The sequence below is a fragment of the Venustampulla echinocandica genome (assembly GCF_003357145.1).
Source record: "Venustampulla echinocandica strain BP 5553 chromosome Unknown scaffold_11, whole genome shotgun sequence".
Taxonomy (NCBI): domain Eukaryota; kingdom Fungi; phylum Ascomycota; class Leotiomycetes; order Helotiales; family Pleuroascaceae; genus Venustampulla; species Venustampulla echinocandica.
Genome location: NW_022474216.1, coordinates 623,452 through 650,053, shown reverse-complemented (window position 1 = coordinate 650,053; position 26,602 = coordinate 623,452). Strand labels below are relative to the sequence as shown.

At 47.8% G+C, this 26,602-nt stretch overlaps 3 protein-coding genes across 3 annotated transcripts; 2 read left to right on the top strand and 1 right to left on the bottom strand.

Moving 5' to 3' along the window:
- Positions 1-7,890: 7,890 nt before the first annotated feature.
- On the top strand, positions 7,891-12,573 carry BP5553_09731 (Transcription mediator subunit Med12; the record flags this gene model as incomplete). The annotated part of the gene is made up of 4 exons (XM_032018354.1): positions 7,891-8,473; positions 8,522-9,119; positions 9,171-9,375; positions 9,430-12,573. 4 exons carry the CDS (start codon positions 7,891-7,893, stop codon positions 12,571-12,573), a joined length of 4,530 nt encoding a protein of 1,509 aa, XP_031865653.1.
- Positions 12,574-13,513: 940 nt separating this feature from the next.
- On the top strand, positions 13,514-16,055 carry BP5553_09730 (uncharacterized protein; the record flags this gene model as incomplete). Its single annotated transcript, XM_032018353.1, has 7 exons — positions 13,514-13,777; positions 13,841-13,894; positions 13,974-14,583; positions 14,643-14,842; positions 14,897-15,503; positions 15,578-15,721; positions 15,778-16,055. The coding sequence occupies 7 exons, from the start codon at positions 13,514-13,516 to the stop codon at positions 16,053-16,055; spliced, it is 2,157 nt and encodes a 718-aa protein (XP_031865652.1).
- Positions 16,056-19,085: 3,030 nt separating this feature from the next.
- BP5553_09729 (uncharacterized protein) lies at positions 19,086-22,184 on the bottom strand (the record flags this gene model as incomplete). Its single annotated transcript, XM_032018352.1, has 10 exons — positions 19,086-19,384; positions 19,441-20,035; positions 20,081-20,154; positions 20,207-20,459; positions 20,504-20,697; positions 20,746-20,836; positions 20,887-21,016; positions 21,067-21,384; positions 21,442-21,583; positions 22,148-22,184. 10 exons carry the CDS (start codon positions 22,182-22,184, stop codon positions 19,086-19,088), a joined length of 2,133 nt encoding a protein of 710 aa, XP_031865651.1.
- Between the last annotated feature and the right edge of the window lie 4,418 nt (positions 22,185-26,602).

Sequence of the window (26,602 nt, the reverse complement as noted above, 5' to 3'; positions counted from 1 at the left end):
CAGACTTTGAAAACTCTTTCCTCTTTCCTCATTCCATCAGCCATCTATGTGGGACACCAACAGGCTATGGAGCCCGGACTTCCTCTATTCATTTTGAATCCCCGATGCCATACGCGCCAACCTCTCGTCAACTTCAATCTACGAGTTACTGTACTATCGGTACGTACAGATTAAAGCCCCTACGTTATGGTTGCTACTACGCCGACAGGATGCAACTCGATGAAGGTAGCTACGGTGAATATGCTTGGAGTTTTATGCTGGACTTGTTCGAGCCGACGAGGGAGAGAGTCAGGGACTTCTCAACCCGGCTGCCCCTATCCTAAAGTTAAACACCCTCTTGGAGAGCAACTAAACGAGGACGAAACTGTTTTGAGAAAGATCGGGGAAACACAAACAGCTAGGACAGCCCTGTTAAATGATGAGCTGGCGCGGTCCCTCGATTCGGTAGTCTATGAGTAGAAGTCTACGGAGAACTGGAACTGGACACACACACACGGCTCTAAATCTGCCTTGCGAGATGGATATATAACAATGGAATTACTTTCGGCCCTACCCTCCGATACACACTATCAATATGCAAAGCAAGTTGTCATCTACGAACAACTAGATATTGAAGAAGTGGTCACCGTATTACAATACGTATACGGTCTTGCTCTTGTAACCACGCAAACAACAAGAGCACCACCACTTTCTTCGGCTTATTTACCTCGGGGCAGGTAAAATATAAGCATAAGGACAGGAGAAGGAATTCAGACCTACGGAGGACGAGAGGCGGAGGCGGCGCTCGCGGCGCCTCTCCATGTCGGAGAGAAAGCATCTCTACAACAAAAACCGCTCAAAACAACGGACAGGTTACTCACGTTACGCCTTCAATATCAACTGTTAGCCATGCCTGAAGGCAAGACCGAGATTCCGTCGAAAGGAGCTGCCAGGACTGAATCATACTTCCTGGACACCCAAACACACCTATATACTATCATACTGCTGCGCAAAATGGGCATTGCCCTCCGTGGGCGAAGGTTCAACTCTTTGCAACGCCGGAACAAGCGCAATTCACTAGCACTGGCCAGCACAACGCCAGAAATGAAACCGAGTGCAGGATCTTGGAGGGTGAGGGGCGATCTCAGGAGACTGTTAAGGGGGAGCGATGCCGCACCAACTTAATGATGTGGGTTACATCATTACTCGCCTACCACACATGGCATTGCCGTCCGCATGTGATGTTGCATCGCTGTGCAAAATCGAACGGCAATCATGTCATCTGCCAGTCAGTAGTAGGAGATGAGACTGGGCTATTGGAGGGCAAGTCGAAGAGGGCAGGAGACTGTTACAAGGGGAGGTACAGGGCATACTGGTGTGTGTTGGATCATTACCCCACTGTTGGATTTGGCAACGCCGTCCGTCGGCGATATTGCAACGCTGTGCAAAGTCGTAGCCTCCGATGACTACGCCTAATAGCCAGCAGCAGCCAAAGAGGACACATTGGAGGTTGTGGGAAATACTGTTAAGGGGAGACACCGCACAGAACGCACTGATGTGGGCATTCCATTGCTGAGCGTCAATAGCTTCCATGGTCTACGACCGACTCCGCCTGCTATGACTGCCAGCACAATGTCATCCATAAAAATACATTGGACAATCATTGCTGGGCCAAGTGTCATAGATTGGCTTTGATATGCACTGTCTGTGGTGACCTATTAGCCAGTGTTACATCATGATTCCGCCGCTCGACCCAGCCTAGCAATGCCCTATCTGATGAGGTTGTCCGCATCATATTGAGCATTGTGGGAAAGTGCTTGCGAGAAGCATCAGATTGGAGACCGGCTGGAACCGTTCTGCAGAGTGAGGATACCAACCGCAGTATCCCTGACACTGTGTCGCCGCGCTTCCACTCAGTGTCGACAAACTCCAGTATCTCAAGGATGCTCCGAGAATGGCAATGCCTTCTATCGGCGATGTTCGGACGGCCTGCAAAGTCATAACGACTGCAGTCACCCGCTGCCAGTCCGGGAACGATAAGCGCGCCAAACCAATTCCAGCTATGGGAGGTTGAGGTAGGGATCGGCCTTTATACATAATTTGCCCATTTAGTGGTTATAATATAATAACGTGCGATTTGGGCTATAATAATGTAATTGTACCACGTGACTGTACTAGCCGTATTAGGATTAACGTACGCTATATTAGGCTTAGTTTTTATTAGGTAATACTAAAATCTCCTAAGCTTATTGCTTTTCTCCAGAACAACAACCTTTTACTACTCCAACTACCCCAAAGCAACTACTACTTTAATCTAATGGCCTTTAGAATCAATCCACGGGAGAATCAGGAGGCTTTAATAGTCTTTCGGCGAATTAAAGTCCCTGGCTAATACGATCGCGCTGTCTGTAGTTACTGTGGGATGAATAAGGCCTGGAATACTACCCAATTCTGTCAGCCACATATGGTTACTTGCGACTAATACTAGAACTACCTTCAGGAGACAGACAAGCAGACTCCTAGCTTCTACGCCAGGGCAAAATTGGATAGGGAGACGAGGAATAGAGCTGCTACAGTGTCTATTACTTCCCTGTTCAATAGTCCACGTAAGTAAAACTGTGAACAGCTGTTTGCAAAAGCAGTATATACATCAACAGTTGCCTTTTCGACGTTCCAGACCCCTGAATGGATAGGGTTCTTTAAAGCTCTTGACTTTCAAGTTCCTAATCCTAAAAAGCTAGCTAATGAGCTCTTGAATTTCTGTTACGACTAGGTTAAGGAGGAAGTTCAGGAAGTAATTGACAAGTCTTCTTATATTGGAATAGTATCTGATAGCTCTTCCAACGTTTCAAGGGCTCGCGTCGAAAATATCATAGTTATAGCTAAGGGACAAGCTTACTACTGGAAAACTAGTGAGATTGGAGGTGTTACAGCATCAGCCCAATAGTCACTCCGCCACATCTACAATATCGTCAAGGAATTAACCAAGGACCGGGTAGAGAAGTGGTCATCCTTTGCTACGGATACCTGCGATACTCAGCGCTCACTTTGGGCCTATATCCATTCTACTCCAGGGCTGGAACACGTCCACTCAGTCCCTTGTGATTCTCACAGCTTACAGCTTATTATCAAAGATCTCCTTGATCCAAACAAAGACAGCAATAAGGAAGTTATCCCTTCAGCTCTCCGTGACTTTTTCAAGCTTCCTGCTAAGGTTATAGCTTTCTTTGCTAACTCAGGGAAGCAATTAGCCTTGTTCCGCGATATCTAAAGGTCAAATACTAGTAAAGTCAAAGCCCTTATTACAACAGTTCCGACGCGATAGGAGACTCAGGTATTTACTACACTTTTATATCTCTATTCAGTATATTCTTCTTACTAACTTAGTGTTTCTCTATAAGTCCGGCAGATCAAAAGTATCCTCGACAACGAATTAGCACTCAAATCCTTTACTATCCATCCCGACACTACAAAGACGATTAATCTTATTATCCAAGACGATCTATTCTAGCAGCGCTTTAATAGCTTGTACGCTCTCCTCCTCCTACTCCACGAATGTCAAAAGATGTCAGAAAATAACTACGCCACTGTTTTTAAAGTCTACCAACGATAGATAGATATCAACTTACATATCCAAAAATGCGCTCAGCCAGGGAATAATCCATAGTAGGAGGAGGTTGTTCAATATACCCAAAGAAGCGTTGCAGGATAGGCAGAAAGGATGACAAAGTAGCTTCTTCCTATCCATATAATAGCTTATAAGCTTACTCCAGAGCACTATAGAGATCCACTACTTCCACAGTTCAGAGTAGACGCGGAGACTTGGATTAAGGAGACAGGAGGTTCAGTCTTTTTGAAACAATACTTCCAGTATATCGACCAGGAAGGCGATTTTCACCCAGCGCACTCAGTTTGGCAGTATAAGTTGGATCTATATCTATTTTGGAGATGCCAAGTAAGTACTCTCCTAATACAAATAAATAACTCTCCTCTAATAATAATATCTAATAGTAAGCTGTCTGCCCTGAGCTTAGTTCTCTTGCACTTCGACTAATTAATACTACAGCTAATAGTGTACTCTCAGAGCGTTCCTTTTCGACGATGAATAATCTCCATACAAAAATAAGAAATAGGATGTCAATAGAGACAATAGATAAGCTTTCCTTTATATATATGAATAGTAGAGTACTGTACCAGAGTCGGAAGGAGCATGAGTTAACTGACGACGATCTGTTGGCAATTGAAGACGAAATTGTACTCCAAATGGCTAATAATCGCGAGGCGTTGGAGGCATAGAGCTGCATAGTTTTACCCAGTTTTTGCCCTAGTTTTTGGGTCTTTTTATGTATAGTTATGCAGGAGTTATACTTTATTTTTATGCAATTATATAACGCAACATCTCCTATAATAATAACGTAAATCCTAGAATATTTTATAATTATATAACGTGAAAAATCCGAACCCTAGGTTGAGGGGGGAGATGGTTAGGTAATTGCTACAAGCTTATCGCGCTAGGGTGGCTTGCGGTTAAGACGGAGAGGGTGGTTCGGGAGATTCAGAGCCATGATGTTGGAAATAGGGAGCTTTGCTTGGGCGTCGTGTGCTACCTCACATGGATTTTCCCAGGAGTCAAGAGACTGGTCGTCGAGCTTGTGACATGGCTGGTGACGCGGCTGGTAACATAGCTGATGATATGGCCTTTCCTCTTAGGTCCAAATATCTTGATCATTTTCCCTTCGCTGCCCGGCGCCGAGACTGTCAAGACTCAAAAAAGGATCTGTCGGAGCCATCATAACAAGACCTTTTGTCGGAAGAATCCAGGGAAGAAAATCTCACTGTCAATGGTGACATTGTGCTGCGGTATCTAGCGATGGGGAGGTGGAATTGCTCGGAGAGGTTGGATACCTACGCAGTTAAGGCGATTATCTAGGGAGTTGCGAATGTATCATCTGGGACAAAGCTCGCTGGCCCTGTGGTAACTGAGAGTTGCTTCATTGTTTGCCTTTTTGGGGATCATTAAACAGCACAATACATGGGCGGCTGGAGAGTGGTACATATCAGTTCAGTTCCTGGTGAGGCTGGCTGTTGTCCATATCAGCACGACCCATGGGGAAGTTGGAGTGTCAGGGGCAGGAAAGACTTGGAGAAAAAGACGGACAAGTTCCACAGAACTGTCAGGCGTCCCACCTTGACAAGCAAGGTATTGGGAAGTTGGAGTAGGAGGCAGAACGTAGGGAAGTTGGAGTGTCAGGAATACGATTTTGTATGCATGGTTTGGCGCTGAAAACTCGATACCATTTGCTCCTTATCTGTACAATACATATAAACAACTTTAGCATTTGTTCATTCAATTCAATAACTAGTAACTTTTCTGTGCGCAAATCTCAACCAAGAACCATTATCATCATTCCTCCTGTCTCAGATCTACGTATCCTCACAGCCCCACTACCACCACCATCATCATCATGTCTTACTTTTTTTACGAAAACCCCCCCGGCTGCGGTCACTTGAGCGCTGACGGAGATATACGGTGTCTCACGCAAAAAGGAGATGTAATCTCGATGATCGCGGCCACACAGCGCAAGGCACATGGTTTCATGGATGATGTCCCGCATGCCGAGCAGCGGGTAAAAGGGAGGAGCAGCAGTTCAGTACGTAGGTAGCAGCGGCGGGCATCTTACGGTACTATACCGGCGCGAGTGCGAATAATCTAGGACGGGGATATATATATGAAGAGATCAGCAATTCATGATACTGAGTTTGAATTGTCCCGATAGTAGAACGCGCGGTGCTTGTATATGTATTTTTCGTTGTTGAGGTGGCCGGTCTGGCAGTTACACTTGAACTGGGTGGAAGCGAAGGGCGAAGGGAACTTTTATTTTATCGACTCCTGCAGGATGTACTATTGGTAGGAGGGGAGTAGAGAGAAGAAGGGAAAGTGTGTGGCTTCTTCTGTTCGCTATTTGCGTTTGGATTACCAAGTTTTATTATTTATTGCCTTAGAGGAGAGCGCTGTGAGTGGTGTGTTGGGAAGAACTTCTCCAACTTGGACCTGAACAGCGTGGGGTGTGTCTCTCGTCTCGTTTCGACTTCATTCATTTCATTATTGTCATGGCCCTTCCACTAGATAGAAGCCCAGCCAGAGCAGACATTCAACCGTACGAAATACATCGTATGTCTCTCTCTCCCTACTAGTATTGCGCAATCCCGCACCGAAACCCCGATTCTCCCAGAGTAACTGTGTCTTGCTTGCGTCCAAGGCTTCCAAGTGCTGTAGTGCGGTCCGAGGTGGGATATCGGGAGACGCTATTCCGCTCGCAGCGCCGTGCGTTGCGTTCAGTGCGCTGACAAGTGCGGGTGCACGGGGAAGGGAAGGGAAGGAGAGCTAATCAAGCAACTCTTAAGCATGGGATTGATGGGGATATTGGGGTGATTGGCACTATTGGCACTTTCGTATGTACCTAAATAACCTAAATACCCTATCTAGCTGCCTACTCTGTACGGGTGTAGGTACTCGTACTCTCGTCCGTGGAGAGGAATGCGGCACGGAGGGAGGGAGAGGACGGGGAGGGTGGATGGATGCTACGTACAATTGATACAGGCAGAGAGGATGTACAGTACATGTAAGTGACAGATAGGGTTGAAAGGAGAGTTGACTGTTCGGAATACTCTTTTCTTGTGCATTCATTATATATATATATATATATATAATATTTCTCCTCTGGCTCTTCTCTTTCTGTGTCTGCATATATATATACATACATACGAAGTACAACCATATACCGTTGAGGTCGTCGTCCCACATACCTGGGTATCCTGTCCCTCGGTCCCCCAACATCCAGGCCCATGGTCGGTCCGCGTTCCGGGAGATCCAGCAATAATCAGCAATATCATTACAACAAGTGCATGTGCGAATTACATACAGCACATACTCCCCAGACTCATACTCATACTTATACCCTATCATACCCCAATACTTCCCCCTATCTAATAACCCCCCTTATAAACTCCCTTATATACTCCTTGTATCCCATCCCAATCCTCCCCCTACTCCCGCCCGCTCTTCCTCCCTCCCTCCCGCTAGCGCTGCGACTTTACAGCACCAACCAGCACCAACCAGCCAGTTACCCAGTTTACTGTTACTTCTACAGCACAGTACCATCTGCGTCTGCATCGGCTTCTGCTTCTGCATCTCCTTATACAGAATAGTGTGCCGTGGGCCGTGGACTGAGGTGAAGCGTGGTTCTCTACGTCCCCTACGAAATCCTCTGGCCAACTCTTGTCCTTGTCAGCTTCCTGTCAGCTCTCCTCAACTTCTTGTGTTGCTGGCTACTGCTGGCTCTCCTCGTCCCCGACGCTTTGCCGGAATGCGCCTGACATCGCTCGACTACTGGTAGATAGTTGTTAGTGCGAAGGGAGTGCGAAGTACATGTACCGGGTACACTCCTCTTACCATCTATCTATCGTACTATTGCGCTGTCCCACCCGAACTACTCCGTCCACACTATTCGATTTTCCATCGTCACCCTACTACCTTCGTACGACGGCTACTACTGCGACAAATACTCCGCCCCCAAACACAACATCCTACGAACGGCTTTCGTGCACCGGCGCAGACTCCACCTCGTACCTCCTCGACATACCTATCTCCTTATCCATTATCTATTAGCATTATCCATATCCTCATTCAACATCCATATCCACCTTCGATCCTCACATATTACATACTACATCCTACGTTCTTACATATTACGCCTTACAACCCTACGCCCATATATATATATATCCTTATCCAGCTGAACTCCCTCCGAGCCTCGTCGCCCGTGGCGCACCGATTCTCCAACCCCAACATCCCCAAATATACATATATAGCCTACTGAAATCGCATCTGTTTCCGAAGATGGCTCTATCATGACCACCCGACCCCCTTTGGGCCAGCGACAGCCCCCCCAACGATCGCTGAGTGCCACCAATGCTGTCCAGAGGCCTCCCGCCAACCACCGCAGTCTCCCCCAGCAGAGCTCCTCCTCCTCCCCGACGAGACGGGGCAACGAGACCTTCGTGGACTTGACATATGATGGGGCGGATCCGGTGGGGGGGCGATATGGAGCAGCGACAACTGTACCGCGGAATGGCGGCTCGCGCCTCAAGTTGGAGATTTCCGACTCGGGTACCGACAGCCAGGCTGAGTCTCCAAAGCCTGCGCCAGATGTCGCACCGATATGGCGGCCGTCCGCGCCTCCGCGGGGCAGACCTCGAACCCATTTTGATGTGTTGAATGCGAGCAGTCTGGGCTTTCGCGCCGGGCAGGATGGGCTCCAGGGCGATGCGCAAGTGAAGCCAATGCCTCTGCCCGTCAGGCCACGGCAGCATGCCCCTCCAGTTTCCGGTGGCAAGTTGCTGGAGAAATCAGGGAGTCCCGCGAGGAAAGATGGTCGACCGAAACCCTATACTCTGGAGGTACCGCCGGCGGCTCCGCGATATCCTCCGAATGGTAAGTTGGGAGACATGTTATCGATGAACCAGATACTAACTGTTCAAGGCCATGTGGACTTCTACCCCTGGACGGGAAACCACCCCGAAGACCATTTCTCCGAATCAGTGATTCGTCAAGGTTACTACGACAAGGCGCAGATGTCCCAGAACGAGACGGGCTCAGCGAAGTCGACTGTCTTCCCGGCCTTGAAGAATAAGACCGGCCTTCAAACTCTCTCGTCGATCCTTACCAGCGTGCTTGCCCAACGCAAAGCTCATGGGCAGATTACCGCCAGTTCCACATTCAAACCTCCACCGCGGGTCACGGTGACAGATACGAAGAGGGAAATGTGGCTGAAGGATTTGGCCAACCCCACCATATCATTGCGCCGGCTGAGTCGATCCATCCCCCATGGCATACGAGGGAAGGTCTTACTGGACCAGTCGCTGAGTAAAAACATACCTATTGAAAGAGCTATCTGGCTAGCTAAGTGTGTCGGGGCGAATGAGCTGCGCTCCTTCCGAAGAAAAGGCGTCAGTGGAACATTCGCTATGGGCGGCGAAGCAAAATGGATCCGGGACTTTACCGTGTGCGTAGAACAATTCATCGAGAGCATTTTGGGAACGTGTGGAGAAGGGGATTTCAAGACCAAGATAGACTATGCGTAAGTTGTGGCGATTCGTATGCTTTCGGATTGAGCTAATTGGTAACATAGGATTCGATTGGCATCGCATTTCCATGCCGAATTTCTGCTGGATCGCGAGCACTACATGGATTGGCTTGTGTCGTCCTTAGAAAATAGCCCTCAGACGAAGCTACCGTTATGGATTCTTATTACCCAAATTTATTGGAAGGATCTCTTAAAATACCGAAAATATGGGCGCAGGCTCTCGGGAGCGTTCCTCCATCATTATGCAGAGGTATGCTCCAAGATATCTCCTCGACCAATGTCTGTTATACTAATCCGACCTCAGCTTCTCAACCACCCTGACCAAGATATATTGGCCCCCCTCTCCGACCGACTACACCGCTTGATTAAATCATTAATGGTATCGAATCCCGATGGATTCGTATCCCCTGCAGTGTGGACAAAACACCGGGATATCATACGTTCGGGCTTAGTGTCGGATGATGAACGCTTCCTAGCAATCTTCGAATCGATTGATCGGCGAAATTGTCGGCTCGGTATATCAGGTTCAGGAAAGGAGCCTACTGTTCGCCAACGAATCATCCAGCTTCTTGACACGACTCTTTCAGCTTCTCCATCGGACGATCTACCGAAGCGTTGCTGGCAAATAACGGATGATAAGGCTATGGTCCTTCGGGTGGTTCTAGAATGGTCTACATCATTATATCGACCGGGGATTCCAAAGACATACGTTGCTGCACGCATCCTGAGATTCGGAGCTAAGTCTGGAGCAGATGTTACAGACGCACTACTGAACTTCATGGACTCTGAAACATGTGAAGTTGGCCGCAATAGGCTCTCATTTTATCATTTAGTTTCCGAGCTGGCGCGCTCCGAGCACTTCTCCGCAGCGAGATACTTCCAATGGCTGATAGCGAGAGGAGGCCTTCAGGATCCAGCAGATATCGCCCAAGACGGTCCTTGCGCAAAACGTCTCCTAGCCGAATTACCAACACATAACCTCAGTGAGGGGATTGCTTCGCTCCATAGAGCTTTGCTCGAGCGTGCAAGCTTTTCACTAGACGAGGAGGAGGAACGGATGGCAGGTTGCATGGCGGCCATCAATAGGACCCTTCCAACGATGCCCGGAAGTGATTCCGAAATGGAATTGGACAACCCTCATATGTCCGATGACATACCAAGTCTTATATCACAGTTGAATCGATCAAGCAAGTCAGAGATCGGACTATGGTTAAGACACAAGGTTCTGCTTCAGATGCAGCAGCCAAAAATACCACAACTGGATGATTGGGATGCAACCTCGGTGAAGGCTGCGACTCCCGCGATCGCTACGTCTGATTTTCAAAAGATCCGCTACTATCTTGAACTGATCGAGGACTATTCGATGCTGGCGGACGTCTTGAAAATCACCGCAAGTTCTAGCGATGCAGAGGTTCTTGCCACATGCACCGATACGTTGAATTTGCATGTGGACACCTTAGCAGCTATCGGGGCTCTTCAAAGCCTCTTCGATATGCTAGTGGCCCGTTTGCGAGTATTAGCACAAGATCAAGACTCCATCCCAAGAGTCTTCCTTGCCTCGTTATCGGATCTTGCCTCTCGGATGCCCAATCAGAAAAGACTTGCGCAACAACTATCTCAAGAGCTTGTTCTTTGTGACAGAAAGAATGCCGTAGACGCCTGTTCACCCGTCTCGGATCACATCGCGATAACCCAAGCTACTGAAGTTGATTTCATTGAGGAAACTGAAAAGATTTTGTCCAATGGGAATAGCATGGATCAAGCTACTCTCGACCGACTCTTCCAGAGAGTCGTCTCGCATCTAGAGATTTCGTGGCATAAATCTCCCGATCAACAGCGATGCTGCGTGTCACTCCTTGCGAGGCTCCGACCATTTAGCACCGCGCACTTTGATACCCTGATGTCGAGCTGGGTAACGAGCTTCCTCCACATGCACAACCGACCAAGCATGTTCCGAGTCCTTGGCCCTTTTATCAGCTCCGGCTGTCTCTCCCTATCAACTATCGCCTCTTGCTGCACATCCTTTTTGGGAAAAGCCGTTTCGGATGATCATTCGGCCACCCGAATATCTCGAGAACTTTTGGATTTGCTTATAGGAACGGTCAACAGTGAGGAAGTCATGGATGTTGGAGAGGCATATCGGTTCCGGGTTAAACAAAGCCATATGCAAAAGGACTCTGCAACCGACATCCTGACCATCATTCGACGGGTATTAGAAGAACCACCAATCCCCGCGAGCGACGAATCAAATTTCCCGGCAGATGACGGATCTTCTTTACTTGAAAACCGGAATGCATGGGAACTACTTCAGAGATATGCTCTCCTGTATACTGATTCCGTCATTCAAATCCTTGCGACGCCATTGCTCCGGAACTCTGGTTCAGCAGGCTCGGCGTCATTGTCGACTCTCATCAATAAGTTTTTATTAGGCGAGACCCGCGAAGACGATATATCGACCGAGGAGATTCTAGATATCGCAGATGATCTGACCTTACCCTTCTGTCAGATCCAGCTCGACTCGATGTTTGGTGCTGAGGATAGTGCTATGTCAGGGACAGATGAGTCCGTTTCGGCACGCTTCCAGACGTTCGACAGCGCGATCGAAGCGGCTGTGAACTCCGGGAAGACAGCATGGGCGAGTATTGTACCTTTACTGGATATGTCCATTGCTCAGCATCTGCGACGCCGAGCAGAGCTGCAATTCCTCGCCCTGTTTCCCTCACCTAAATCAGGCAACGTGTTAGATTGCTTAACGACGGGAAATCACCTAGCTCAGGCGGAGAACCTTCTTCGAGTCATCGATTCAACCGCATACAGCACTTCCACAACAGCAACCGTTAACCCAAACAATACTAGCCATGCGCTTGATATCCTTTCCACGCTCAACAGTATCCGCCTAATATTATCAACTAATCAGACCATGCAAATCAAGGATGCGCTTATTTCAAAATGGATACCCCTTATTCTTTCCTTCATCGTGCTTCACACCTCCGAATTCGAAGCGACAAAGTCGGGGCACGAGAACCGGGCAAAGGTTACACTCGCGCTTTCTGCAGTGTTCCTCGAACTACAAGCCCTCGACATCAACACCGAACCAGTGAGCGGGCTCATTCAACAAACTTTCGACCTAGCCCTCCACCTCGTCGATGGTCTACCTGATGACGTCCGCCAGCAATGCATCCGCAGTCTTCACGACATGGTCTCAAATCCGCAGATCCGCTACCTATTCAGCTATTCGAGTAACCCCTCTGACTGGCTTGTTCTTAGCCAGAAGGAGAAGCCGTCCAGTATTCCTGGGGAAGCTCCACGGAGGAGAACCGCTGCTGAGAAGGAGAAAATTGTCCCCTTCCGTCTAAGGAGGTGGGAGATGCTAGGCGAACCGACTCCTAATATCGGGGAGAATGACACGAGTTTGAACCTTACGCTTTTCGGCGCTCGGAGGGGATAAAACGCGCTTACTCGAGATTCGGAGGACCGAATGTAGGAATATCATGTGGGAGGTTATCAACTGTGTTCTTTTTTCTGTACGCTATTTTACTGCATGGCATGCATAGGAGGTTTTCTGCTGTGGATATCATAGCATTTGGCGCTGGGCATTGGCATGGGAATTAGGAATAGGAAATTTAAACTGTATGAGGATATTATATGGGTTTGAGAGATACCCAGTTCGGGGGTTTTTTTTCCGGTCGTCGCTTTGTTGTGGATGGGATGACGTTATGATATATCAAGATTAAGATGAAAGAGATTTTTATTTAAATGATATGATAATTAATCGTGATGGTTGTGAGAATGGTTGTGGTATATTGGGATGGGTACGTGGTGTGGTGCGTGGTGCTGAATGTTTGAAACTGTCGGATGTCTCGAATCCGTATATCTATATAATATAATAATAGTTAAGTTAAACTTTAGAACAGGATGCAATGCCGAGTACTTCGTACCTTATATTCTATCGGCAAAATCCCAAATCCTCGGCCATCACCAGCTCGGTTGACCGCGGTTACATCCCCTACTCCGTCAGGTGGCGCTTAACCGTTAACCCCTTCATCCATGACGAGTTGCGGATGCGCAGCAGCAACAATTAAATTGCGAGTACGAACTTGAGACCCTTATTACCGTCCCCGTCGCCGTCGCCACAACCCAAAGGTCCTACAACAATTGAACACACTACTACAACTGCATACGTATGCCTAGCATGGCATAAAATCTCTGCCTACAGCACCGAACCACAGCATCGCATGAATCGCGACTTTGCGCTTCCGAGAACGTAGACTGAAGTGCTGTCGCTGCACCTCGCCGCCGCCCGCTGACGATCAAACCCCGATCGCGACCGGAACAGAGCAGAGCCACGAACACCAACAACGCGCACGAACACCACGCCAGCAGCGACAATGGCCGACGATCACCACCATACCAACCCGGATCACTTGCTCACGGAGCCCGCTGAACTCGCAGACAATAGCCAGAACAAGGAGACGAACCCCGGAAACATGTCGTTGGGCGCTCAAACTGGCGACGAAATAGCATCCCCTCCAAATGGCGGAGGAGGAACAGGAGGGGGGGGTTACGCCGTGACCACAGCAGCGGCACCTCCGACAGCACCCGCGCAGGTTGATCCTAACGCGAAGGCTGTTTATGATGTGGTTAATTCAGAGGTGGGGGACCCCATACACAGTCAGAGCAGGACTGCAAGAGTAGTATACTAACAGCAAGTGTAGATTGGAGTCTCTACGCTGCTTAACCGGTTGAAGCAAAGCATCGCATCAGCAAAGGTTCGAAACCCCCCTCCCCTCCCCATGATCTTACATTTACCATAGGTAAAAGCTGACTGAGACGCTCGTTTTAATATAGGAATTTGCCTTGTTCCTGAAGAAGCGGTCTACGCTCGAGGAAGAGCATTCAAACGGCCTCCGCAAGCTCTGCCGCGTAACCTCCGAGAGCATCCGCCGTCCGGATCATCGCCATGGCTCGTTTCTGCAGTCCTATGACCAGATCACCGCGATCCACGAGCGCATGGCTGATAATGGCGCGCAGTTCGCCATATCCTTACACCAAATGCACGAAGATCTGCTGGATGTAGCAGCCAATATCGAGCGGGGTCGGAAGCACTGGAAGACAACCGGATTATCTGCTGAGCAGCGGGTTGCGGATACGGAGGCTGCGATGCGGAAGTCCAAGGCGAAATATGATTCTCTGGCTGAGGATTATGATCGTGTGAGGACGGGGGATAGGCAGTCTGGGAAGATCTTTGGTATTAAGGGCCCGAAATCCGCGCAGCAGCATGAGGAGGATCTGCTGAGGAAGGTTCAGGCTGCGGATGCGGATTACGCTTCGAAGGTGCAGAATGCGCAGGCTCAGAGACAGGAGTTGTTGTCGAAGTTGAGACCGGAGGCTGTGAAGTCATTGGATGAGTTGATTAAGGAGTGTGATTCTGGGTTGACGTTGCAGATGCAGAAATTTGGTACGTTTTCCAGGAGTATAGCTGTTTTTTGGATGTATGGAGGGCTAATCTGGTTGTAGCCTCTTTCAACGAGAAGCTCCTTTTGAGCAATGGCCTGAATGTCAGTCCGCTTAAAGGAAGTGAACAAGGAAGCCAGCCCCGAAGCCTCCGCGAGGTCGTGTACGCCATCGACAATGAGAAGGATCTCAGCGGTTACATTAGCAGTTTTGCAAGCAAAGTCGCCCCGAGAATTGCGGATATCAAGTATGAGCGGAATCATGTAAGTTTGATCTAGGTCTCAAGGCACGGTTCGCTCTGAACTAATCCTCAAAAGGTCTTGAATGCAAGCCAGCCCACTGCATCTCTGCCCCAACGCCAATCAGATCCCCCATCGTCCTTTGCGTCCCGACAAGGCCCTCCACAGTTGTCTGGCGGCCCGCCACCTACCCATCAAGCCCACCAAAGCCAGCAATTCAGTCAAGGACCCCCACCTGCTTCAAACATGCATGAGAGGAGCTTTAGCCAGGGACCAGCAATGCCACAGTACGGTTCAATGGGAGCGCCCAACCGAGGCCCTGCACCCATTTCAACCTTCAATTCTAGCTCCATCAGCTCAGGTGGCCCGCCACAAATCAATACTCTTCCTTTCCAGACTTCTCACAGTCCTCCGCCCTCTTTCCCACAACAACAGCAACAACCACCCCCAAACACCTACTCACAGCCTCCCATTAACGCGAACGGCGGCGGTAATCTACCTCCCCTGAAACCCGTATTCGGCCTCAGTCTACAGCAACTCTTTGAGAGAGATGGCTCGGCTGTACCGATGGTGCTCTATCAATGCATACAAGCCGTCGACCTGTTCGGACTCGAGCTCGAGGGCATCTACCGAATCTCCGGAACGGCATCTCATATAACCAAACTGCGGGCTATGTTTGACAACGGTAAGTTCCTCTCAGCCCCATTATTTCAGAAAATACAACCTTGAGTTCAATGCTGATTACTTCTGTCAACACAGATGCGTCAAAAGTGGATTTCCGCAATCCGGAAAACTTCATGCATGATGTAAACAGTGTTGCGGGACTGCTCAAGCAATTCCTCCGCGATCTTCCTGATCCGCTCTTGACTTCGGAGCATTACGATGGGTTTATCGAAGCAGCCAGTATGTCTCCCTTATCCATCGTTTCCATATATTCATATACCTAACATACAACCTAGAAAACGACGACGAGATAGTCCGCCGGGACTCCCTGCACGCCATAATCAACTCCCTCCCCGACCCAAATTATGCCACGCTCCGCGCACTAACACTGCATCTCAACCGCGTTCAAGAAGCCTCTGCCGCAAACCGGATGAATGTATCGAATATCGCCATCGTGTTCGGCCCTACGCTTATGGGTGCCAACACTGGTCCGAATATTCAGGATGCTGGATGGCAGGTGCGGGTCATTGATACGATACTACAGAACACTTACCAGATTTTCGATGATGATTGAAGGATATGCAAAATACTGGGAAGCTTGAGGGGGTGCTGACGACGATATTACGGGATTGGTATTTTTCTCATGCTTTGGGTCTTGTATAGTAAGTAGGCGTGCGGATGGAAATGGAATGGATGGATACCAATCGCGAATAATCTTTCTTCGGCTTTTTTTCATGAGGAATGAGATGGGATGTTTGAGAGACAGACTAAAACTTATTATTATGATGATGCTTTTTCCCGAGGTTATGTGATACGTGAGGAATACGTGCTATTGTCAGAACACGGATTAATGTTGCTGAGTCAGGCTCGAAAACACCTCCTATATACCTTGGTAGGTAGGCAACCAACCGTCCACGATGCCCAGACTCTTCTGATTAAGTTAGTCGCCCTTGTCCATCAATTAGGTTGCTATTTACTTGGCCTAATCTACTTATAACTACTACTACTTTGGATTATTCGCTTATAACTTTCCTAGTAGGTTACACGGCTAGGAACGCTTACTCTACAATACATTATACAACTCCCTCACCGCTTTCGTCAGAACTATATGATTACCCCGCTCTTGACCAACGTTACCCACTGCCATTATGGCTACCTTTAACAAGCCCAACAATCTCAAGGCCTCTTCACAGACCTACGTTGCTCTTGAGGACGGGGTTATCGCCAAGTTCACTAGTGGTAAGTGCCCCTTCTGGGCCTGGTTCTGCCTAGAGGCATTTGGATATGTTCAAGCCACAGGGATCATCGAAAGAAGAACGCTCAGGGGACCGTGACAAGGATGCCCAGAGGTGGTGGGATAGCCGCTGTGGAAAGGCCGATAGCGTTATGATCAGTTACATCCAGGAGGAGTTTCCATAGTGATCTCGACGGATTTCTTGCGAATCAGGATCCTGCTAGCGAACAACTACTTCGTATAATCAAACCAATTAATCGCAATACACCCATTCACTCCTCAAACATGTCAACTCCCACCACATCAAGGCCTACCTTGGTCCTTGATAAGCCAAAGGATTAGGAGAATTGGCTCCTTACGGTCAAGTCAATGGCCCTAGTACCAGGGAGATCTGGATGGAAATACATTGATCCATGACTGCTATTACCCCCTGATCCCTTGGAACCACCAGAAAGAGCCTCACTTCGCTGGTATCAAACCTAAGGCCACATCAATCAACTCGCTCTGAGCTAGTAAGACTGAGTTATTCAAGATTGGTAATACCAGTTACCAATCAAAACTCAAGAACTTCAAAGAGACCGTTAGAGTGATAAACTCCATCCAGAAGTATATCTTCAAGTCGGTCTCCACCAAGAACTTGGTATATATACAGGATCAAGTCACTGTATATCTTATGCTATTGGCACTTAAAAAGCCGTCTTTAACCCACCGATTATTCCACAAGACTCCAAGTGATGGGAGAATCCGCCAAGCTCAACGAGCTCGAAAAGGGAGAAAACTCGAAGGATTCCTCCAAAAGTGGGAAACCACCTATGGAAAGGCTATAAAACTCAACCTGCCGGAAATCCATGATGAGAGGCCACTCTTTGACTCGCACTTTGACTCAACGGTTAGAGATATATATCTTTAGCTAACGAAAATTCGATCCGGATACTGAAACGATCGAGAGCTTTGTTGTCAAGTTTAAGAGGGCTGAAAATTAGCTCGAGGAGTTGGGCAATCTTATTACCTAGGTTGAGATAATGGGGAGGCTTGTAGCTGCCTTACTACAGACGGTCTACTGGTTCTCGGCCGGGAAAATATTCCGTGTACCATGCCCTTGGGAACTTGCTCCCAGGAGTAGTTCGACGGCTTTACTTATACGAGGATACGTACTACAAATTACAGGCTACCTCGGCTACTACCGTAATTACAGTTGCGGTAGCAGAATCAAACTATATGGGGAGAGGATGTGGTAATCAAAAAAGTCGTGGTGGCCGTGGAGGTAGAGCCTTGCTGTGAGGGGGGGAGGGAGGGAGGTGTGGGTGGCTGCGGAGGAGGTAATATGCTGGAGTATTGAGGGTTTGAGGCAACTAAAATAATGTCTCACTTGTTTTAGTTGATCCAAAAGTGTTGCCTAAGGTTATCTGAGTATTTTAAATTCTGTACTCGTTGGGCGGATAATATCTATTTCTCTATTATATCCTTATAAAAGAAAACCTACTCTAATTCTTTGGCTTTCCAATTACCCAGGCAGCCAGCTTATCACCATGTTCCCAATTTGAGAAGCTGGATAGAAGGCGGAGAGCAATGCTACGGATAATTTCAAGATTTGACTGCCGGTTTTGCTTCACCTCTTTGAAAGAAAATGAATTTTCGGGAGCGTTAGGTGGGAGTTCTGTGCCTGCGCGGTATTATTAGTATATGGTTTTAATATATGATGATGGTGGATTGCTCTGGGGTTTCCCATCTATAAGTAAAAAATCGAAAGGAATGGCGTACATGTACAAATCTCCATTTAAAAACAAATCTGATCTTACTCCACCCAAGAACCACCTACCCTAGTATGAACGAGTCCCGAGTATTGACTTCCTTCTTCAGCTTGCTTAAGCTTCATCGACTAAACTCACGCGTTTAATTTCCAAAACCATATGATACGCGAGTACCAGTTAACCCGTAACAAAGTCGGCTAGTTTCAATTTGGATTTCTTTCCGTGTTACCTTAGCAGCCACGTCGATAGGGCTCAGGCCCTTGAGTAACAGTGTAGAAAGAAGAACCCACATTCGGGTGCCATGCTTGGGTATCAGTTTGGCGCGTCTTGAGCGAGAGTCGCGATCCTTGACCTAAATGTTAATAGCGCGCCCAAATTAGAATGGAGATGGGAGGCAATGAGGATTCAAGCAAAGGTGAAGAACGAAGGAAATATCTTAGTATAGAGCAAAGAGTGTGTTAATCACGGAAGCAAGGCAATATTATATCACGATTATTCAAGCAAGGTAAACTTTATGAAGATCATTTTCCATTGATTGCAAGTTATGTACATTCCCTTTCGTTCCGAACCATGTATGCAAAGAAAGGGAAGTTATGAATGGGTTTCAATCAACTCTTGCTCAGATCAACGTTACCGAGGCGACATGATCAATGAGACTTGAGAAGAAATTGAGAACCTCGCCAGTGACGATCATAGGTTGTGGCAACGCAGAATGATTGACAAATGAAATGCAAAGTTTGTTCGCAATATTGAAATTGACCAGATTGTGACACCATATCGTTTCGCCGAAAACTCCGACGAGGACCGTTAGGGTATCTTCATGAAACGCCGTGATGATTTGATTTGATGATGCAAGGTAATGTGCAAATTGAAGAAGTTCCACAACATCATGGAGACTGGTGAAGAAGGTACACCATGCTCATGGAAGTTGATTAGGAAGGTGTGCCGGATTCAGTGAGACTGGAAGGCAGAACCAGATGCATATCCATGACGAGTGGGTGTAGTGGAACCATCATCTTGGTCAGAATTGCCAGTCATAGGATATCCAGACGGATGCTGGGTTGCGGGAGGAGAGATCATGCTCTGCTGCACGACTGTGCTGTTGTAAGGAGAGTATGGGTATTGAGGAAGAGCGGGATAACCAGTGTTGGCTTGATAATAATATGGCGAGATAGGAGTGCCATAAACTGGGACACCACCTGCATAGTATTGAGTACCATCGAAGTACTGGGCACCATAGATTGGGGGTGGCTGCTGAACCGGATAACCATAAGAAGGGTGCTGGGGGGTAACAGCATAGGCACTTGGTTGATGAGTGTAGCCGTTTGGGAAGGAACCATGTTGTTGACCATAGATAGGAGCAGAGGTAGATAGAGCCTGTTGATGGGCATATCCAGACTGGTAAGCATCTTGTGGCGATGGGGTCATCTGGGCCATAGAAGTCATTGACGGCTCGCGGCGAGCAGGTGTAGAGCGGAATCGAGTAGATGAGGGTGGGCTGTGTCGGGTATTCCGTTCAGAATTCTTTGGTGCGACACGGAGTCTATTACTACCCATGGCAAATCCATGCTGTGACATGTTAGAAAGAAAAATTAAAGTAGGTGCCCAACATACCTTTCCCTGGATGGCTTGGGACACGGCCACTGGCGAGGTATACTTGATGAACGCAAGGCAGAGTCTTTGGTCAGCTGGTGATGGTCAGTATCGGATTACAACTAAAGACAGGGAGATGAGACCCACGGTTAAACTTTGAGTTACACTCGCGAATGGTGATCTCCACAATAGAACCATATTCGCCGAAAAGTTCTTGAATCTGTTGCTCAGAGATATTCCCAGGAAGGTTTCCGACGAAGACGGTAGATCGCTCATGCTCATAAGCAGAATTGTAGGCCCGGGCTTGGCTTGCAGAGGTGGTTGTATGCACTCTACGACGAATGGGCGAGTCGATATCGGCGAGATCAAGCATCTTGTAAACGTTATGATTTCGAAATGCCTGCAAATGTTAGCGGCGAACTTATCACAGATGAAAATACTTACAGCAAGAGCAGCCTGGCCCTGAGGATACATGCTAAATTCAACCAGCACACCCTCATTGAGGTTGAAACAAGCACGGTCAATGTCGGTAGCTGTACGGCAAGACTTGATTTCCCCATAGCTGATGAGAAGGTCCATCGCCTCATCGTGGGTAATAACACTGCCGAAGCGGCGTCCCAGGTAAAAGAACCCTGCCCCTATCATTTTAGTCTCGCTAGCGATGGAATCAGAGTCAAAGTACTCACGGTGGCCCCGGGCTTGTTCACATCTGCAAGGTCGTCCGTTAATATATCTACCATGACCGTCACTGATGGCATGCTCCGCATGTTCCGGGAGCTGTTGGAAGTCAGTTTAGGCTTGATGAGTAAAGCTCGGAGGATACTTACGCTGAAGGTGCAGAATGCGAAAGGCATCTTATTCTTATCACGCTTGACATTGACCCAAACCGGACCATACTGACGGAAGACGCGGGTAAGGGAGGCCTGCAAATTCTCCTCGCTCTCTGACTGCAGAAGGCTGGTGATGTTAGCTTTTGAGAATTCCAAATCGTTGAGAGCTGAACTTACTTCGCAACGAAAACACAGCACTCAATAGGGAACTGATTCTGTGCGTTTTGGTTGGTGACAATGGGTTGAGAGGCCACAGTGAGATCAGGAACGTTCGCAACAGCCCGTTCAACATTGGTGGAAGCAATGGCAATTGAACCAGGTGCGCTCTCGGATTTTCCAAGTGGAGGTGAGCTGCCATCAGAAGCCGAACTAGATCCTGAACGCCAATTGTCGCTCATGGCACGTCGCTTTCCAACCAGAGGACCCACATTGCGAGCAGTAGAGTCAAACGGATCGTCAAGGCCAGTTTCGCCCTTGATAAACTTGGCCTGGTAACTGTGAAAACTATTAGGCAATGCTGCCGAGGTTCTGAAGGATGAAGGTAAGACTTACCGCTCGCTGCTAGGAGAAAAGCCCTTAACTTCCTTGGCCTTGGCAGGGTCGCTGGAGTAGCTACCAGAAGCTTCGGCCTTGACCGAAACTCCCGCCTCATCGTTGATAGTCAAGCTACCAAATTGGGCGATGGGAGTGGTTTCTTCATGAAGTGAAATTGTTAGTACAATGAAGCCAAGTTTGGAAACTAGACATTGATCAAGGTCGCATAATGAATCAGGTTTTAATCTAACGCGTAACATAGGTTCCAGGCAGTCAGAGGTACTTTCAATGGCGGTCTTCGAACCTGAAAATGATAGAACACGGTATTCCTTTGGATTGACGCGTTTTCAAACGAGAAATTAAAATCTTATTCGAGAAAGGACTCGCAGACGCGTCATGGACGCCGAAAAAGTGAGAAATGCCTTCTTCCAAGATAACCCGTGGCACTTGAGAAGAATGCGCAACGCCAAACTCTTGGAACGACGCGGGTCTTTTGATATTAAATCAAAGTGAAATTGACAAAGCTCTTCCAGACGCGACTTGCGCGAGGATAAGCCAGCAAAAAGCGCGACTTGAATATAGCACAGAGGCATGACTTCAAGTTGAGATAGACACGTTCAGAATGCACAAGCCCAAGCGTAAAGCACAAGACGATGCACGAAGCAGAAGCAGAGAAGCAGACACACGTCGCATGTGTAAAGATATGAAAGTAGATACAACTTACCCTTACCCTTGCCCTTGGCAGAAGAAGCACCACCCATGGTGGGTGCTGATTGCATGGCGACGAGGTGCTTCTCCTCTTGAGGAAGCAGAGCTTGAAATAATTAGCTGAGGTGCTTGTATGGTAGAATTGAGTTGGGGAGAATGTGGAAGCTGAGAAAGCTGAGAGTGCAGAATGCAGACGGTGGAGACAGATGGGGGATGGGTGGAGAGTGTGAGTTTGGAGAGAAGTTGGAGGGAAAGGAAGAGAGTGGGAGGAGCTCCAGCTTTTGTAGCCAGATTCCTCGGAACGGACGCTGTAATCCCGGATTTGCTAGTTTGATCGCAAGAGGTGAGGCTGGCTCGTTAAGTAGTGCTGGTTGTGGAGAGAGGAAGGAAGAAGATGGCGACATTAAGAAAATGTGGATGTGGAATGGATGAAGGGTCCCTCCCCCCTCTACTTGCTCGGTTGGGGATGTCTTCCTCGACATATGTTGCAACTACAACCCAACTTATATTACAGTGCTCTAATAACATGTAATAAAAGACTTTATAAAAGGAACATAAGTCCAGGGGTTTTTTCTGGTTCCGCTTTCAAGCAATTTGTTGCGGTATTGCCCTCAATGGAGCTGCACTGCAAGCTTCAATACAGGGAGATATACCAGCAAGCCCATCCAGCACAGCACTGCTGTATCATCAACCTCCTGCTGTATCGTCTGCTTTCGCTTATTATCGTTCGATTAAATGATTCCCAGCGAAAGCGGGAACAGAACCGAGCATGCCATGATTGGTGGTATCATGGAGGTTGGTGGAGTATCAACAGCCTCAGAAATCGAGGCAAGACTTCGGCCCTATGAGGTCCACGACCACAACGAAACTTCTTGTAAATAAATTCATTTCGAAGGCGTCGACGATACGATCAAGTACGTCTTCTAATATTAAAATTTACTCCATAGATGGCCGCAATGCGGGCTTAAAAGGGTTATGGAATTCACCAAGACCCCCCGTCAAGGGCAGCCTTGTCTGACCAGAACGGGTAAAGTCTAGTTAACGGGAGGTGGAACCCCAGAACGTCAAAGAGACTTCCCTCCAACAACATTTTCTTTAGAGAGAGTACGGCCTCACAACGAGAGAGTCTTGATGGAACACTTAATTGAGTAACATCTCGGACATCTCCTTCGAGCAGGGCAAGAGAGAAGTGAGGTGACACCACGTTTCAAGCCAAGGTCCAAGGTCCCCTTCGAGGTTCCCCTAACCGTCACGTCAATGCGACACGATTGACAGTGTCACTCATTACAGCGCGTCTCTCAAGACTGGCCAAGACCCTCCTTGAGTAGAGACAATCAAGAGGCCAACTGATGACGATGGGAATTGAGAACAGGCCTCCAACAGCTCAGGTGGGCAATGTAAGTAGACCCTACCAGCACTACTGCAGCCCCAGCACCCCAACTTGTTTCGCGAATTTTAATTGCCTCTGGACATGCAGATGTCACTCGACCTTACACCTCTATTATATCTTCATTACGTCTGGTATTTGAAGCCAATAGCACAGTTTATGCAGAACATATTGGAGCGGCGAGGACTGGGGAGCAGTCAAGACTCCATAGCCAGGGCCGATGAAACTGCATTTATGCCTCGTTGATAAGATGGTCCCATATCATGTATACACTTGCAGTACTGGCTGTGCAAATAAGAAGGACAAGGCTCTTTCGTTTTGGGTCGTCTTTCGCATCAAATGCTCGGCATATACCCCTGAGTCGCGTGCAGAGTTGCAACTCATGACAGACCGCCAGAGTGTGAGCAGGAAAGATATTTGTTTTCAAGCTCCACTTAAAGCTCTCTTCGGATGCGTGCATGTTCAGAAGACTTCGCAGGATTTGAATATTGAAAACTGTTTGGAATGGCAAAATAGAGTTTGAGAGGAGCTGCACACTTGCAGACGAAAACCTCGGAAGATTTGGATTTCAACCACATTGTATCGAGGCATGAAGCAACTCGCCAAGTGGATAGATGTTTAGGTGATATTCTGTCTCGGGGTTGTGGCAGGGCAAGGCCAAGAAGCTTTTGAAGAAAAATGGAATGACTTACCTTCCAAAGGAGAATAAAGAATCCTCCTGTGGCAGAGTCCACTGTTTTTTAGACAGCATAAATCCACTTGTCAATAAACATACATCTCTGTGCGGTCAGGGGAAATGCCCATGTATCTTGATAACAGTTGACCGTCAGTGTTCAAGCACCTCACTAGTTCTTGGCCTAAAGGGATATTTCCAAATAGCCAGGAATAAGAGGCAATTACATACCTGCAATCAGGGAAAACTTGTCTTTTAATCGCCATCATGCAGCATTAAGCTGATATTCTGTTTGTCATAGGTTGTATATATAGGTAGAAAGGAAATATCGACAGCCGGTAGTATAAGCTGAGCCCAGTTCTGCGGAAGGTCGGAGCAGCGATGACGAAGCTCCTATCTCAGAGCATACCGAGGGTCTACAGTTTGCGCCAGGTCATGTTAGAAGAGATCAAGTTTGATGTTCAGAAGACAATCTCGAGGCCTGGAGTGGGCAACTTACAAAGATGGAGGCAGAAGTGATGAAACTTGACAAGCGTCGGCGAATGTTAAGAGGGCCGCAGCTGCAGCAGGTGCGATGATGATGGTGAAGCTCGATGGGTATCAGCAGATGTTGAGGTCAAAAGTGTCGTGGATCAACGATCGAGGAGGAGAGAGTGTTACCAAGTCTCAAGCCTTCAGTAGAGGAAATAGATGAATATAGTCAGCCTCAGGACAGTCTAGGGACTTGAGTGAATGTGGTGTGAGGAGATAGGATGAGGCGTTTTGAGGAATCGAGTTGCCTTTACCAACAGTTTTGAACCGATCTTGATCTGCACAAGAAGCTACCGTCAAATAGAGGTCAAACTGAGGGAAAGAATTCTCTGAGCTACTAAGGGTCGACTTTGGAGAAGATGATGGAGCAAAGACGCGTAATGTCCTAGCTGTTCATGTTTGCGTATTATTGTTGTTGAAGTTGGGAAGAAGCAAGATCAAAGGAGTGAAGGGTTACTATTTGAGCGCTAGGGAAATTAACAATAACGATTAGAAGCTTATGGTGCGAGCGGTGGCATTACCCGATATCGAGGCGATAAGTAGCCCTAAGTAGGGCAAGACGGATCAAATCCTTTGATATCAAGGCAGAAGAGTTTGCTTGTTTCACCGCTTAATGAGCAGGGCAGGAGACAGGTGCCACCAACGAATAATCAGACTGAGGATGATGCTAATCCTCATTCTTATTGTCCCTACTGGTTAAACACATATAGGCACATTCCCAGCTGCCATTCAGGTGTGCAGTGTAAGTTTGATGTTAACTGGTAGATTTAAGGGGAGTTTGGGTCATTTGACTACTCGTCATAATGCCACCGCCTGATAGTTGGCTTACATTCATTTCTAGACTTTCATTCAAATAGCCTTAGAATGAGAATGCAATGTTCAATGAAATTCCGCACTGGATTTGGCAACTTTGGTCCCAAAAACCAGTGTTTCGATGATGCCTTCATCATACGAGACCAGCGCTCTTCAAGGTACCGACCATCAAATTCATCAAATAAAAATTCTAGAACAGCCTCTTGATTTCAAGAATGTCCACGAAAGAGAGTTACTAGAAGATATGGTTCCCGGACTGAGACCACTAAGATCTCTAGCCAAATATAGTCCTTGTTGTTGCTAGAGATGGCCATCAAGCTTTTACATAGCGACGTCTATCTTCAAGCCGTGACAAGAGCAATTCATGAGTGGGTACAAACCAACGCTCTGCGTCTTAGCAAGAGTGTCAGGGACTTAGACACTGGTTGTACTCAAACTGCGAGCACTTGGAGAAGGAAATGGGAGCAAACTACCCTATTCGTTCTGTCACCCGAATATAGAAGATACCAAATACAACGGATAGTTTAATTCAACTAAAGCACTTCAACTAGAGTTCTGCGGCCGAAGTGGAAGTGGGCTTCCAGGCGGGAAACAACATTCGGCTAGAGAATATACCCTTAGGCAAGTGTCTCAACGTATAAAGGCTTACGCATCAGGGAGGATGGCAAACTGGATAAGCTTGTTAATAGCCTTTTCGGGCAATTGTGCAAGCATATTGTGTCGACTAGAGGATATCGAGGGCTCTTTATACTGTAGGATGGATTTGTTGCTGACGGGCAGATGAACGGGGCTTATTTATTGGCAGGTAAATAAGACGAGCTTGGCCGTGATAAGCAAAAGATGGAGTTTAGGAAGAGCTGGCGATGAAATAAAATGATTTCTCGGGAGAATCCCACTAAGATGAAGACAGCTGTAAATAACATGGAGGCCATGGAGTTTGTAGTTGAACCCCTTTTCCAGTCCCCCTGACGTTGGCATAAACGTTCGGCTGCTTCCGGGCGCCATGATCGCACAAAAGCCCAAGCGCGCAGATGCAGCCAAACTTCCTTTCCTCGTGCAAGCGCCAT